Source organism: Mus musculus, chromosome 3, assembly GCF_000001635.26.
Source record: "Mus musculus strain C57BL/6J chromosome 3, GRCm38.p6 C57BL/6J".
NCBI classification, from domain to species: domain Eukaryota; kingdom Metazoa; phylum Chordata; class Mammalia; order Rodentia; family Muridae; genus Mus; species Mus musculus.
Window position 1 is genome coordinate 109,624,632 of NC_000069.6, and position 16,088 is coordinate 109,640,719.

Here is a 16,088-nt window from a genome sequence, read left to right on the forward strand (position 1 = left end):
GTACATCAAGTCTCTGCAGGACTAGGTACATCCTCTTCCACTGAGACCAGACAAGGCAGTGTAGCTAGGGGAATGGGATCCACAGACAGGCAACAGGTTCAGGAACAGCCCCCTGTTCTAGTTGTTGGGGAACATATATGAAGACCAGGCTATACCTTTGCTTACATATGTGTGTGAGGCCTAGGTTCAGCCCATATATGCTCTTTGGTTGATGGTTCAGTCTCTGGAAACCTCCAAAGGATTGTACTGGTCAATTTTAAAGAGAGTTTGGAACCTGCCCAGCAAGCTCTAAGGAGGAGAAAAGGACGGAATCTAAACTAATAGCAAATGCCTAATCCTGGACTGAGCATCTGCAAATGTAATTTACTGTCTGTTTTTGATCTCATTTATGGAGTGTGATGCCTGCTGTGATAGCAGATTATGCTAAGTATTAAACTGACAGTAGACTGCTGATGTGACAGTTTAACCAATCCCTTTTTCCTTTTTAATAAGATTTTTAATCTCAATTACTGTGATTATGTTCATGGAAATACTACTGGACCTTATTCTCTCTTTGTGTCTCTCTGTCTCTTTGTGTTTCTGTCTTTGTGTCTCTCTGTTTCTTTGTCTATCTCTATCTGTCTGTCTGTCTCTGTCTGTCTCTGTCTCTCTGTCTGTCTCTGTCTCTCTCTGTCTCTCTCTGTCTCTCTCTGTCTCTCTCTCTCTCTCTCTCCCTCTCCCTCTCCCTCTCCTTAAAGCAGGGAATATAAAGGAACCTTTTGGGAAGTAGCCTTTCTTCCCACCAGTGTTGAATGCTGGCCCTGAAGCAAGGGGCAAAGTGACCATTTTTATTACATCAATTTGCTCTCATTTCATTCTTTTATTCTTTGATATCTCTGTAATTCTATGGCTCCAACAATAGACAATGGTGAAATGGGACATATTAACCCATTAGAAAAAAAAAGCCACAGGTTATTCTGGGAATGACATAAATTCTTTTGTATCATTAGGTTACAATTTATTCCCATGGGGGGGGGGGAACAAATTACTCGAAGAACCCTGTATTTTCTAGTTAGTTTGTGATTAAATTTATACTAGTTACAACAGACTTTTGAATATGGCCATGGGCCGAACCTTCTTTTGGCCAAGCTAACACACTTTTATTTTAGGAACTAGATGGACAACTTGTCTCTGATAATGTGCAATTAGATCAGCTGCTCTTGAGAAAGCGATAGCTAAAAAGATAGAATTAGTAAAGAGGAACAAATCACACCTTAAAAGCCAAGTCCTTCATCACTATTGTGCAACACAGAACACTTTTCTTAGTCACTCCATGGTCACCTGTGTATTATTTTCTATTTTAGACATTATTATTTTACATGTGTTATGGCAGTTCAATCTATATAAATAGACCCGAGGCAGTGTCCCTCTGGATCTGGCTTCTCATAGTTGTGTGTGCAGACTGGACATTTTTATATGATAATCTCTAATGTATACTTAGTGAGCTGCTATCATAGTTAATGTGCTTCCTTAAATATCTATGCATTTTTTTAATCATGTTTTCTTGAGAATGACTGACTACCTTGGGCATGTTGACAATAAAAGAACTCTCATTACCATCAGGTGTCATCCAGACAGCTAGAACGAAGGTCACAGCTCTTCTATGGCCTTGTTATTTAAGGTCAGATGAGTTATTTCAGGCTGAAAAACTATTCTTTCTTGCCTTTAGCATATTTTTTTCTAAAATAGAATAAAATCAAAGTTTCTTAGGGAATCAAGCAGATCAGATCTTTCACAAGCATTGATGATTCTCAATGAAAACAGACTAAGTACAGATCTCAGGCCAAACATGGAAGACCTGTCATGCAACAAGACTGCATGTGGAGGAGTCTACATTCTACTGAAGCCTTCCACACATGCTGAGGCTCTGCCATCCTTCATGCATATGGGAGGTGTAGATTTCATTTTAGGTTAGTAGTAGCAATTTAATAGACTGTAAAATAGGCTCTCTCTGTACCCAAGGCATTTCGCATGTGGGAAACAAGTCTGATGACTGCTTTACCTTGGGAGGCTTTGTTTTGGGGGAAGAACAATAAAGTCTGTTGTCTGCATTAGTGTGCCGCCTTATAACATTGGGTAGGGAAATTGTCCACAAAAGATGTAGGAAAAAAGTCACCATCCCTTCAGGGGTTCTGGAGCACTGAAGCAAAGGGGAACTTATCTTGGACCTCCTCAGCCATAACAGCTCAAGTGGAGCGAAGGTCAGGCGATTTAACCCAGTGCCTTCCTTCCCCTGACTGGGTTCATGAGAATGCCTTGACTAACCCTTTGGTTCTGTTGTATTTACAGCAGCATGTGTTCTGTCCCTTGCTCTGGCTGGGCAGCAAATGGTTGCAAGGGATTTTGAGATCTCTATAAGCTCCTTGCTGGAACATTTTATGGAGCCTTTTGAAAGTATCTGGGATATCTAGAAGCAAATGATAGTCACTGATCCTCCAAATATCGAGTACAGTGCTTCCATCCAGCCACCATGGTTGTTCCTTACAATACACACTCCTCAGGTGTAATAAATAATAGCTTATGCCCCTAAATGGTTGAGATGGCAATGTTTATATGTGATTTCTCTTCTAGGAGGGAGAAGCTTCATGTATAAATGAAAAAGTGACTTTGAGGCCGTACATCTATCTGTGAGCAGTATCGGAGCAATTAGGCCCCTATATAATTGAAGCTGCCTGTTCTCTGAAATGAAATATTGAACTGAGGTCCTCCTTGCACATTGACATAAATGCAAGACAGGGATGGATCTGTGTTTTTAATATTGTTGATGCTATTGGCTTAGACATGTTCCATTTGTTGGGTCTGTTTTGCAAGCCTAAATTTGAGCCCAGACACTTTCTCCATATAAATGTCTCAAGAATTGCAGTCCCACATCCATCACCTCTTTGCTTTTGAATTACAAAGATAACCTTAAGATAGGAGCCGTCTACTGGGCAGTGTGATACATACACATAAAGGGTGAGCCTCCTTAGTGATGAAATCAGCCAGTGCCCAAGAGGAAAGTAATAGGCAGAAAGGGTAGAGCTGATGAAAAAATTGATTCTCTTCCAAAACGTGATATGTTTTCTATGAAGCAAGCATCAGCTGAAAGAGATTTTTTTCCAACTAAAGAGAGAGACTGACAGTAAGGGAAGGAAAGGTATGTGAGGGATCAGGGGATCAGCTTGCTTCTTACTCGTTCACCATCTCAGGTGAGGAGAAAGTTAAGAAGCATTCTTTCTGTCTTGAGCTGTTTATTCGAGGCTGGCAGGATTAATCATTTTAATGCTGAGAATGGACTCTACTTTTCCTGTTCTTGTAGCACGTGTAGCCTCCACAGGACATTGCCTTTTCTGTTGTAAACAGCGTGTTGTTTGTTTCCAGGTTTGCCGAAGATGCAGGTCATTAGGAACTACACTGGCACCCCGGCCCCAGGGCTTCATGAAGGACCACCATTGCATATCCAGGCAGGCGACACTGTTGAACTTCTGAGAGGAGATGCACACAGTGTGTTCTGGCAGGTACTATCCAGATGATAACAACTATTTTGATCTAATGGATGACTAGCTATTGAATACAAACTAAAACTCTGGCTGTTAAAACCTTATTTTGTGCTTCAGCGCAGAAACCATACATGGCATGGTGGGATTATTGTTTATTAAGCGTCTCCATGTGTACAAGGCCAAGATGGCCATGAGTGCCATAACGCTAAGGAAAAACAGTGTCAGGGCTGGGAGTCATAATTACCATTTTTATTAAAAATTCATACTTGGTTGGAACATTTTCCCTAACCTAGTCCCTGTGGGTATGATCTAGCATGCATGGCTTTAATATATTAAGAATTCAATCCATGGAAAATACCTGACTTACTTGCCAGTGGCCATTTGGGGCCCTATTTGATTTTTTTGTACACCCACCATATCTGGAAATCTTAGGGGCTCTCTAAGCATTATTTAAAAAATATATGAAATGTAAGAAGTAATTGATTTTGTTGATATTTGTTAGTGATGAAATTCTGTTTTGCTAATCAGCCTACCTCTGATTTAGACATTTTTGTTGTGATAAATGTGATATGCTGTATTAAGAGTCTATATAGCTGGCTACCTGATTGCGATAGTTCATTAAGAGAACATGTGTTTTTTTATATGTGTAGAAGTATTTACCAGTAAAGTTGAAGAATGTTTTAACTATTCATTGTACATTGAACATAACGGAGGGAGAGGAGGCTCAGTAGGAAGAATGGCAGGTGAGTGGATTGTGATCATGGTTAAAGGAAAAGGAAACAGAGAATGGGCATAAGATGAAAAAGCCCACTGTGAACATAAGCATGCACATTTATAACTGTTTCATTGTCAGAATGTGCTTAGATCCAATACTTATCTCCACGGTCATCATCTCAACTGCTGGAGCTCGTGACTTTCCTGATATCTCAACATGTTTCCCAAGGATTTTTGTCCTCTTATTGCTCATCCTCCCCAGAACAGGAAGAGAAAAATAGCAAATTCAATGTATGACTTATATTCATCCACTTAGACACATTTTCATTTGGACCCACAATGTCCCCCTTATTCAAGACTCCTTTCTTCTTGAATTTTCTGTCCTAAAATTTCTTCTTCCTTCTGTACTGGCATCTAGTCTATAGCACATTTATATGTGCACACTCTCTATGTTTCAAACATATAACTCAGTCTTTTGCCCAGGTTGTTCTGTCAGGTTCCCCCATTCCCTCACCATCTTTGTCCCTTAACACGCAAAGTCGTCATGGAAGTACTCCGCACTCTGTCTGGACTCAGTAGCTTCTGCTTCTGCTCCAGCCACCGTCTAGCATCCTACTACGCTTAACTGTTATCAGTACTGCTATGTAGAAAGCAGAAGAGCAACTCTGAGTAAACAATAAACCATACATTTTTAAAATGTATAATTTTTAACTTTTCTTTGTTTTTTTTTTGTTTCATTTTTTTGTTTTTGTTTTTGTTTTTTGTTTTTTGTTTTGGTTTTTTTGAGACAGGGTTTCTCTGTGTAGCCCTGGCTGTCCTGTAACTCACTCTGTAGATCAGGCTGGCATCAAACTCAGAAATCCACCTGCCTCTGCCTCCCAAGTGCTGGGATTAAAGGCGTGCGCCACCACTGCCTGGCAATTTTTTACTTTTGACATATCTCTCGCTCTCTCTGTCTCTCTCTGCCTCTCTGTCTCTCTCTCTCTCTCTGTCTTTCTGTGTGTGTGTCTGTCTGTCTCTGTCTCTGTCTCTCAAGTGAATTTTGTGTTCATTGATGATGTTCTTCTAGTTCCTACCCTAAGGTCACCATGGTTTTGCTTTCAGACTATTGATAAGTTTGTACTTTTAAAAAAATATTATGTACTTTACAATAATATATGTTTCCTTTTTGTATGGATTTTTGGTATATTAAGTGTGAGTGTGTGTGAGTGTGTGTGTGTGTGTGTGTGTGTGTGTGTGTGGTATGTGCACAGGTTCATATGTAGATTGTTGAGCTACTTCATGCTAATGGAGGCCACAGGAAGACAACAAGTCTCCTCCTGTTCTGTCACATTGCCACAAGGTCTTTTGCTGAACCTGGAGCTGGACTGGCGGCCAGTGAGCCACATCTGTGATCTTGTCTCCAGCTCCCACAGTGCTGGGGTCATGGTGTGAGGGAGCATGTCCTGCTTGCTAGCTGGGTTCTGAGGATTTGAGCTCAGATCTCCAAGCTTGTGCAACCAAGTGCTCTTACCCACTGTATCACCTCTCCATCCCATGAGGAACTTTTTCTACATTGAGTCTTTATCCTGTCACTATTCTTCATTTCTGCTATTCTTAGAGTTTTCTTCACCATACCCCATCAGAAGTTTTATATAAACAACTATGTTTACTTCATCCTTTCCAGTCTAGATCCTTGAAGTGATTTCTCTTACCTTGCAGCAATGGCTATAACATCTGTACAGTGTGAAGTGGTAGTGACAAGAGAGAATGTCATTGCTGTAGTGCTGCTCTGAGAGAAATGCATCAGGTTCTTTACTACTGAGGATGATGTTTCGCAGGAAGCAGGACAGTTTCTTCCAAGTACAAACTAAATGTCTCTGTAAGTGAAGAGCTGCCTGCTTCTATCTGATTCTTCTTTAGTGAGTTAAGGTAGTTGGTCTCCTTCTAAGAATTTGTACATTGTATGTGGGATTAAATTTAATTGTCTGATGTTCATAATATGAATTGTTGATGTAGTATCTATAGAGTCATTTCTGTCATCCCTCTTCCTATTCCCAGCCTTTCCTCCTTGGAATCTCTCCTAGTTAATCCTCAATAGACAGCTCTGATATTTTCTATTCCTAACACAGAAGTAGGTCGCAGTTTCTTTGCTTCTCTCTCTCCTTTTTCCTTACATCATTGATTTCTGCTCCAGACATTATTCTTAATTTCTTCTCCTTATTTTGGACTTAATTATTAGTTTGGGAGTTTTGTTTGTTTTTAGGCTCTTAAGGTAACACATAGGTTTATTGACTTGCTTATTTCACTTTGTTTTATTTTCCTAACACATGTAGATAGCACAGCAAGTTCTAAGTCCTATTTTGGCTGCCTTCTTAGCCTCTGCTATACTCTGTGTTTACTTTCTGTCAGCTCAGAATACCTTCTAATTGCTCTTTTATGTTTTCTTCTAGGAAGTTAGGAAATATACTATCTTGTTTTCAAGTATTAGGGAATCTTCCAAATGTTCTTAATCTCTCTGACTAAAAACCACTGACCTTCCTCGTTGGTATCTAAAACCATAAAAATTATACAGCTGAGTGACAGCTTGGTATCTTTCTATTTATGTCTGTATTATATAATGTTAGAGTCAGGTTGGACAGGTATCTTTGTTGTGTTATTAATTTCTAATTTAATATCTCTTCACAGGAGAATATAGATTATGTGACTTATCATTTTAAATTAGTTAAGAATTGTCTTATCACCCAGAAAATGTCAGTGCTTGACAAATGTTCTGAATAAGCTTAGAAAGGATGTTTATTCTGTGCATATGCAGTAGAATTGTCCTACAAATGTCATTTAGGTCAAAAAAATCAACAATATTGCTTAAGTGTTATATATCCTTATTGACTGGTGACAATAATCACCCAATCTATCTACCCTCCTAGACTCAACTCTTACACTTTTGTACATTCTATCCTTCCTCTTATTTTTTCCTCTATAACTCTTGCTCATCAGTTCCTCTTTATTTAGCTTCTAAATCACCCTCAATGTATTTTTTCTTCTCCATCTACATTGCAAAATTTCTGCTCAAATCATCATGCTTCCCCTCCCTTTTGTGCCCTGTGACATCTGGGATTATCTTTAATTGCTATCCTTGCTGATAGAATTTGCCTACCACAGCCATCTTGCATACCCCTGTGAAATTCAGATATGGTTACACAATCTATTAATGTCTTTCCATGCTCTCCTTCTGGCCAAACAGTGTTCACATGTCTGTTTCTTAACAGAAACAGGTGTTTATGAACTATAGACTCAGTGCTGCAACCTTGCTCCTTTGCTGACTTCTTAATTTACCATTCGCCCATTTAACTATGTAACCCTCAACATCCTTACAATGATTACCTTTAATTGTCAACTTGACATAACATGCAATCACCTGGGAAGAGGGTCACCACGAGGGATGGTTCAGATTGAGTTGGCCTGTGGGCATGTCTTTGGGGGATTGTCTTGGTTAAGTTAATTTATATATGGGAACACAGTCCACTGTAGGAAGCACCATCTCCTGGTCAGGAGGTTTCTGAATTGTCTAAGAGTGAAGAAATCAAGTTGTTCCAATACAAGGAAATAGGCCATCAAGCATCCATTCGTTTCTCACTGCTCTTGGTTGTAGATGTGCTATGACTACTCTTTGGAGTTCCTACGTTGACTTTCCTACAATGATAGAGTATAACCTTTAATTATAAACTGAAGTTGCTTTTTATGGGACATTATCACAGCAACATGAAGGCAACTAGAAAAATCTCCATGAGCTTCTACCTGCTACTTTATGGCATTTTACTACAAACCCAGCAGTGATAGTTTTATTATCCTGTCTACTACCTTGCTTTAACCCCTATTATCAGGCAGAAGTTGGCATTAAAAAAATATTTTGTGACAACAAAAACCACAATCAACTCAAATTTATTATACAGTTTTTTTTTTGGATACAAAGTAGATTTAAAAGTGTATTTTAAATATAGTTACACATGTATTAGTAGTGAAAATTCTGGAAAAAAACCCAATTGCTATTGTAATTTTTATTTTATACATAAGCAGTCAAAGGTACTGAGAAGTTGAGTAGCTGACCTGAAGTTGCGTAGTCACTGGGAAGAACTGGGAATCAAACCTAGAGATTCTTGATCCCGAGTCTAAGTGCTTAACTTTCATCCTGTGCCGTGTCTTCATGACTGAATTACCTCATGATATCCTAATAAGCTTGATGCTTCTTTATGCTGCCTGAAGTGTGTTTTCTTCAGTATCATGAAGTCTCCGACAGTATGCCAGTCTGTTTTCACTAAACGATGAATTGTAGGTTCTTAGAATGTTCTAGGTTAGTAAGGTGACTCTTCTGCCATGTTTGATATTAACATGGCATTGAACAACTGAGGGCATGCAGTGGTTAGGATCCCAGGTGGGACACTTGGGACTGACCCTGTCAGGAACTCTGTGGAGGCTGTGGACTACAGATACCTGCTTGGGAACTTTTTAAAGTTCTGTTCACCGTAGTGGTGTCAGGGTCAGACTTTGTATGTTGCAGGTGCCTACTGGAAATGCAAAGGCAGGAGCTGTCAGATTTTAAAGTTTTAGACCCAGAGCTGGTGCAGTGACTTCTAATGCTTTGCATTGGTTTAAGCTCAGAACTCTGAGAAAGTTCACCAGAGAACACCCAAGTAACAGGGACTACAGACAGAAAACACTTTGGGATTTGTCTGAGCAGTGCTAAGAATAAACTTACTTTATAAGCCGCCCTTGAGGATTCTAAAAGCCAGTCAATTTCTCATTCTAGAGATATCAATAGAAAATAGTGAGGCTAAGCACAAAATATTGGAGCTATTGAGGCATATAAGTGGTACCTGAACAGTGGTATGTTTGAGACCACAGCAGAGACCATGGGGATGGCTCAGCAGGACTCCTAGAAGGCTGCACAGTGTGTGCTCACCAGCATTCAACTCTGCTGAAGAGAGAACTGTACATGTAATGTTTTCCTAACCAAATCTGTTTCCTATTTCTCTGATGCCTTAGATACATAGGACTTAATTACACCTTTTAAAATTTTTGTTTGGTAATTTTGCAGAATGGTAGGTTTGAGAGGGACTTTCAGTATTCTTCATCATATTTACAGACTTTTATGTCTTTATTTATTTTGTTCCCTATAGCACACCGTCTCGAGAATCTGACAACTTAGGCTTTCCTCCAGCCGCGCTCATACTTCCCCCGCCTTACTATCTTGTACAGTCTTCTGGGTTTTTTCCCCCTAGGCAAAAAGAAAATTGCTATTAATTCTAATTTTCTCTTTAGCTGCCTAGAGGTGTGAAGATTTTCTGGTGTGGTGCTAAAACAGCATTGGAAATACTCTAAGAGAATCACAGGATAAATGAGCGGAAGCTCTGAATGACAAAACGTGTCTGTGACTTTTTCTTAGTGGAATGCAGATCTAATGGTTAGGAAGAAGAGTGGCTAATGCTTAGAATAGAGAAGAACAGTTAGCACACTTATTTCAGATAGCGATTATGCATTGAGTGCTAGCTCTAAATTCCCTGCTCAGACACCTTCCTGCCCCAGAATGAACTCTCACTGGTTTGACATTAGATCTCTTATTTTTAGAGGAATCTTTCATGCTTGCTGCCAACTAGTAATGGGTTTACATTGTCAGGCATATGTTAAAATTTCACCTAGAGTCTGGCTTAGACATAACGTGTGCCAACATTGTCTTATGAGTACCTCTATATCATCTAAAGCATGTTTAGCTGGAGTTATTGCAGGGAACAGAAGCGGAGTCAGAAATCCTGGAGTGAAGTCATTTACTGGTAGCCAAATAGTTGTATGGCTTGGATAAGGTCTTTTAATTACTATGTAGCTTAATTCTAGGTATCACATGAGGTGGGCAGACAAGAGTAGTATTCATAAAACTGGTTGAAATCACTGGCTGGGGCTTTATAATATCAACATACAGCCCTTTTCCCAAAGATCAGGATAGAGTGGGCCTGTTTTGAACCCAGGGTTGCATTAAGCTCCAAATAAATCATGCGTGAGCCACTGAGTACATGATCAAGTTGGTAAGATTCCACGGTAATTATGGCACTGTGTCCAGCTCATTATGTGCTCATTGGTTGAAAACCAATCTATTATACATTGCCAAAACCCAAGGTGTTCCGATGAACTCAATTATTTTTGGCTATGATAGATATTAAATAAGGGAAGTGTTTTCAAATTATCAGCATATAATAAAATTATGCTGGCCCCAAACCTCAGATTGAAATTGATATATTTGTTTTCTGTATTTTGAACCATGTCTAAAGATGTTGCAAAGTCCTCAAGTAGGCTGTCATAATGAAATAAACTTGTTTTACAGACTGGACATATGGACAGTTCATAGTAGAAAACTGGCCAGTTTAATTTCATGTTTTATTAAAAAACCAAAACAGTAGGGTCTTTCCTCCTTGTTGGTTCTCATATATAAAGAAGATTTTGGCTCTTTTAAAGTTCTCTGTGTGTACATATGTTTACAGGGTCTCCATTTACATACTTTGTTCATTTTCCTGCTCAAAGAAAACATATAGCTAATGGCTTTACCCTTCACCTTGTGAGTTCCTCTTAGGGACTGCATTTTAAAATTGCTTCAAGAATATAGTTTCAAACACTCCTTCTGGTATCTTATCCTATCTCATTTGAGATTATACATAATTAGCACTCAAGAAGCAAGTTGAGTGTTTTTTCATTTCCTATGCTAGAATTTAGGAAATCCAAATTCCATTTGCTGAGTTTTATTGCCTGTCATGTACCAGTGTGATGGCCAAAAACCAGAGAAGTCTAAAGGCTCAAATTTAATTACATAAAAAGTGAGAGTGACAGTGATCGCTGTAAAATAAATCCGTAATATTGTGTTGTAGTCACTAAACAATACCCAGCCATCTAGACAGACCCGTTAGTCTATCCACCTATGTAGTCGTCCATCCAAATACATAAAAATTGCCTACAGTGGTTCCCACTGTGTTTCATATTGGAAGGACCAGAAACAATCCCTTCAGTTTCTAATCCTCATGATCTGAATAGTCAGGAGAGAGAATGCATTGTTTTGAGGTTTTTGCTAAGAGGTTTTTGTAAATTCTATTTTGAAAAACACTCACAGAGTTTAGCCTGTAGATTAAAGTCTGAAGTACTTACCACAAATGAATTTGCATTTGAATTTTTAAAAGGACTTTTGTACTCGTTAAGAGCTTTGGCCTATTTGTACATTTTTGAGAATTTTTGCTTTCTCAACTGCTTTCTCTTTCAAGTGAGTCACTTCACTCATTAATGCAGAAAGTCAGATCTTATTGTAGACTGTCATGTTTTCAACACACACCATGCCCAGAGCATACAAATTACCCTCCAGGATGTATTGGGACTCTCTGTCTTTGAATAGATATTAGTCTCCTGCGCATTGTTATTATCACAACAGTAATTTCTATTGAAGTAAGTGGGCTCTCTGCATTTTCATTATAACATCTTTCAAACAATGAATTGTCAATTGAGCTGTGAAAATGCACGCTGTTCTGTCTTCCATTCTAAGAGATTCATTTTGGCAGCGCCTTCTTTCTTTCTGTCTTTGTCTTTTCTTTTTTCTTGAAAGCTATATAAAATTGTCTACAAATGAAATGCATAGCAAGTAGGGAACTGGCCACTTAGGGTTGCATTTTTCCTGGTGCAGGTGTGAGGCCTGGCTGCTGACTAACAACATGCAAGAACATTTCTGTTCACACCATCTGACTGGGGACAACCTGTTGCTTTTAAGTAATAAGATATGTAAAGACAGAGACTCATTCATAGTGGAGTGGCTTTTTCATCTGAGAGATGTTTTCCCAGAAACTCTATGGATTTTACTAATCAGAAAGCAGAGGAAGCTGGAGGGAGGGGAGGAGCGAGGTAGTGATGAGGAAGAGGGGAAGAGAGGCCAGGGAGGGAGGAGAAAGAGAGGAGACAAGCAAGTGTACCATCTCTGATTTCTTCTACAATAGAGCACTCCCCGTGTGTTTTCTTCTTAGACTAAAAGCCCTTGAACAAGGAGGATCCTCTGTCCTAAATCATGGGGTTTTATTTGCTCTATTGTCATTTATGAATACCCAAATGTGCCACTGGGGGAATTTTGTGAGATAATTGGAACCAAAAGGCAATTATAAGTACAAAATTGCAATCAGTGCCAAAAATATGTATTTTTATCCACGATGAAAATTAAATAACATAGAAAATAGTCGTGATACTTCACAGCTGTAAACCCTGCAACTAAGGGGTCCTTATTTTAAGGAGTAAAAAAGTGTTTTTACACAAGTTCTAATTAGTCACAGTCACATTGAGAGTTGTGGGTTTTGTTGTTGCTATTGTTTTCAAGCTTATTGTCTCCTTTTTTAAATCAGATGCCAGTTGTCAAATTAAAATCAAGGTCTCTTCTGTTCTTTCAGTCTCAAGGTTGTGTGTTAGGCACACTTGGCAATCCTATCATCTTCCTTTTTCAGAAATTCACTTTAGATTTCTAACACCTAGGAAAATGAATTGGGGAGGGGCAGTTATTTTGGTAGAAAATTGAGAGGTAAAAGCCATTGGTTGATGTATGTTCCTGAGAAAAGTTTTTTGTTGGTTTTATGTTTTACTTTTTTTATTTGCAGCGTGCCTCAGTGGGAGATTACACACACACACACACACACACACACACACAGAGAGAGAGAGAGAGAGAGAGAGAGAGAGAGACAGAGACAGAGACAGAGACAGAGACAGAGAGAATAAACAACCAAACAAAAATCTTCTGTGGTTCAGGAGTCCCAAGTCAAATGGAACATTCATTTCACATGATGCCAGTAGCAGTGAGCCTAGAATTAAGGAGTTGTGAACTGGCCATGCAGGATTGGCCAAACATGTGTTTTCCTCCTATTAAGCTAAGAAAATAAAAAAATAAAAAGAGAATTGCCTGAGAAAATTTTCTTCATGTGATACATGCTTTCTCAAACCTCCAGTCTAGATATTTTAGCCCCCACCCCTGCCATCATCTTCAGCCTATCCCATTTTCTTAGATAAAACCATCTTTATCATCCAAGAGTCCTATACTGGGGCATTATCTCCAGTGTCTTTCTTATTTAAAAATAGTTTTCAAAACACACAGCTACCACACTGCTTCCTGATTGGCCATTCTAGAGCACCCCTGATAGATGAGAAGAATTGTTTTTATCTGTTTCCAGGGTTCAGAAAACGTGTCCAGAATAAATAACTATTCAGAGATGCTCTATCCAGCATTTGTCTCATACATTTTCAAAGGCATCATTACCTCCGAGTTATACTTTATGCCATTTGAAAGATCACTAAAAGATTCATCTTGTGAGAGAATACTCTTACAATCCTCATCTATGAAATGGGAATATTAACTTTTCAGTGACTCATGGGGGTTTTAAGAGGTTCATAGGAAGCAAACATGAAAAGAAATTGAAAAGGAGAAAAATTGTGTGTCTGTGTAATGATTAACACTTTCGAAGAATGTACTTCATTTTCCAGAAGTAGAAAAATAATTATCTGGAATTTTCATTTTTTAATCTAAATTTCATATTCATCTTGTTCAATTTGCATAAGGAATTGCACTGACAATTTGACGTTTGGAGGTGTTTTTGCCCTCCACATACCTACACTTGATTCCTAAAATTACTTTTACCTTTTCCCTCATGATAATGCAGAAAGGTGAAAATAATAAATTCTGTAGGAAATAGCAGATTGAAGTACACTGTGGGTAGAGACCAGGAGCCCTTAACACAGAGCTGGTTTGCATGAGGAAGGCCTAGAATGTCTCAGGGCTCGAAACTCAAGAGCGACATTGTCAACAATTTACAGAAACTTGGCTTAAAGAGAACTTACCACAGTCTTTGATCAAGAGGGATGAGGTAGCTCCAGGGAGAATGGAGGAGATGAACCTTCCTCCATGCAACTCTGGAAGTTACTGCAAAGGATTAAGACCACACTTCCCTAAGAGTTCTAGAACATACAAGAATATTAGCTCTAAAAACATCTTCTAAAACTGTTTCCTCTCTTGATCTAAAATTCAAGTCCATCTGTGTCCTCGTCAGAGGCGAATATAACATTAAAGAATTGTTTATAAACATTACCAGATTCTTGCTGTTAAGAAAACAGATTCCTAAATTCAAAGTAAAGCCAACTCATTTCTTTGATGTTATAAACTAGAGTCAGCATCTCAGCCTATTCGGGCACTGACAGGTATTTTTCCCAAGTTAGATTCCTGCCATGAAGACATTTCTTCATGAAACCTGAGAGACTCAGGTCTGATCACGCAGCACCCTGCTGAGTGTGGGAACCTGTGTTAAGTCCCCCAGTTTAACTGTGCTTCTGCACTGTCTCCCAGCCCTTGTCTAGAATGAGGAGAGGCCATCAAGGCAAAATTGAACTTGTGAGTGTGTGGATGCAAAGCTATTCTTAGTTGGTCTGTATATTCTATAATCACCAGACCTTTATTTTGACAGGTATTTGCCTCAAAATATCGAGTATTTTGACCCTGAGAGCACCATGATCCCTAATTACAGGAAAGGAGAAGTAGGCAGCATATGACGGTAATGGAGCAAGGAAGACCCTGGAGAGATGATTACAGAAGATAATAGACATTAGTAAAGGCTTGTAAGAAACACTTTCCCTGGGTAATTGCCAACTGGCTTTGATTGAATAGATCATAAACAGGGTTTGTGGGAGTGTTTCCAAGTGTACAGACTGTATTGTGGGAGTTGGCAGAGCTCCTGACACAGTGGGTGAGGTCCTAATTGTTAACTCTGGAGATGGACACTCTTGGTCAGTTTTCTTACTTGCATTTCTACTTGCATTACTGGATTGTGTGTAGGACAAAGCATTGGTTATCCTGTACTTTGAGGAGGCTACCTCCACCTAAGTAGAAATTCTGTTGTCCTTTTCTTCTGTTATGTTACTGCCATGTAAGCTATATTCTGGCACAATTACTGAAAGACAATGTCAATCAAAAAGTACATTCAATGTGCTGTTAGTCTGGAATTGCCTCTGGCATGGCCATTGACGGAACGTGTACATCCTCTTCAGACGTTGGACCAAATGATTTATGAATTTGTAATATACTGAATTTTAGTTATTTATGATTCAAATACCTAAAGAAGTGGTGATCATATCTATTTCCCAGCAAGCCAGTCCCACGCCCTTCAGTAAATACTTATTTCATAATTAGTCAACATGAAAGTAAGGGAGGAAGTTCTTATCTTCTGTCCATAAATGCTATCAGATTAAATTACTGATCCCTAATATGATTTGTCAACAAGTTTTGGATCCAAACACTGTGGGTGCAACAATAACTAACTGGGAAACTGTAGAACTTGTGAGAGGTACCTAGTACTGTAAACCCTGGGAATCCTTTGGTCAATTCTCTTGCTTCTTGGAGGAAGATATTAAAACTGAGAAAAAAACTGAGTGACTTATTTAAAATCAGAAGGCCAGGAACAGACAACCAGGTTCCAAATGCCCTGATCACAACCAATTATTACTCTATAAGTTTGTTGTGGTCTGAAAGCCCATAGAATTCTGTGAAAATATATTAAAAGTGGAAAAGACATTTGTTGATAAGGTGGCATTATCAAGTGATACTTGAACAGTGGCCACACCTATTTATTTATATCCCTCACCTGCCCAGCACAATGCAGTGCAAACACTGAAAGATCAACCTTTTCATCACAGCACTAATTCTGCTCTCAGGAGAAAATAATTCCTTTAAAAGTGTCCAACGTTGCATGAACATTGAACACAGAAAACCAGGACTTAAGAGCATCTCCATTGTGCTTGCTTCTGATTAGAAAAACCAAGGTTCTTGTTGGC

The 16,088-nt window shown here is 38.9% G+C and overlaps 1 protein-coding gene across 4 annotated transcripts in view; it reads left to right on the top strand.

Annotated features, from left to right (window-relative positions):
- Window positions 1-16,088, top strand: part of Vav3 (vav 3 oncogene) — a 345,230-nt gene that overhangs the window by 284,167 nt on the left and 44,975 nt on the right. For all 4 annotated transcript variants that reach the window (XM_006501820.4, NM_020505.2, NM_001378987.1 and 1 more), the window contains one exon: window positions 3,400-3,536. In XM_006501820.4, coding sequence (XP_006501883.1) covers window positions 3,400-3,536 — 137 coding nt within the window. The remainder of the gene's footprint in view (window positions 1-3,399; window positions 3,537-16,088) is intronic.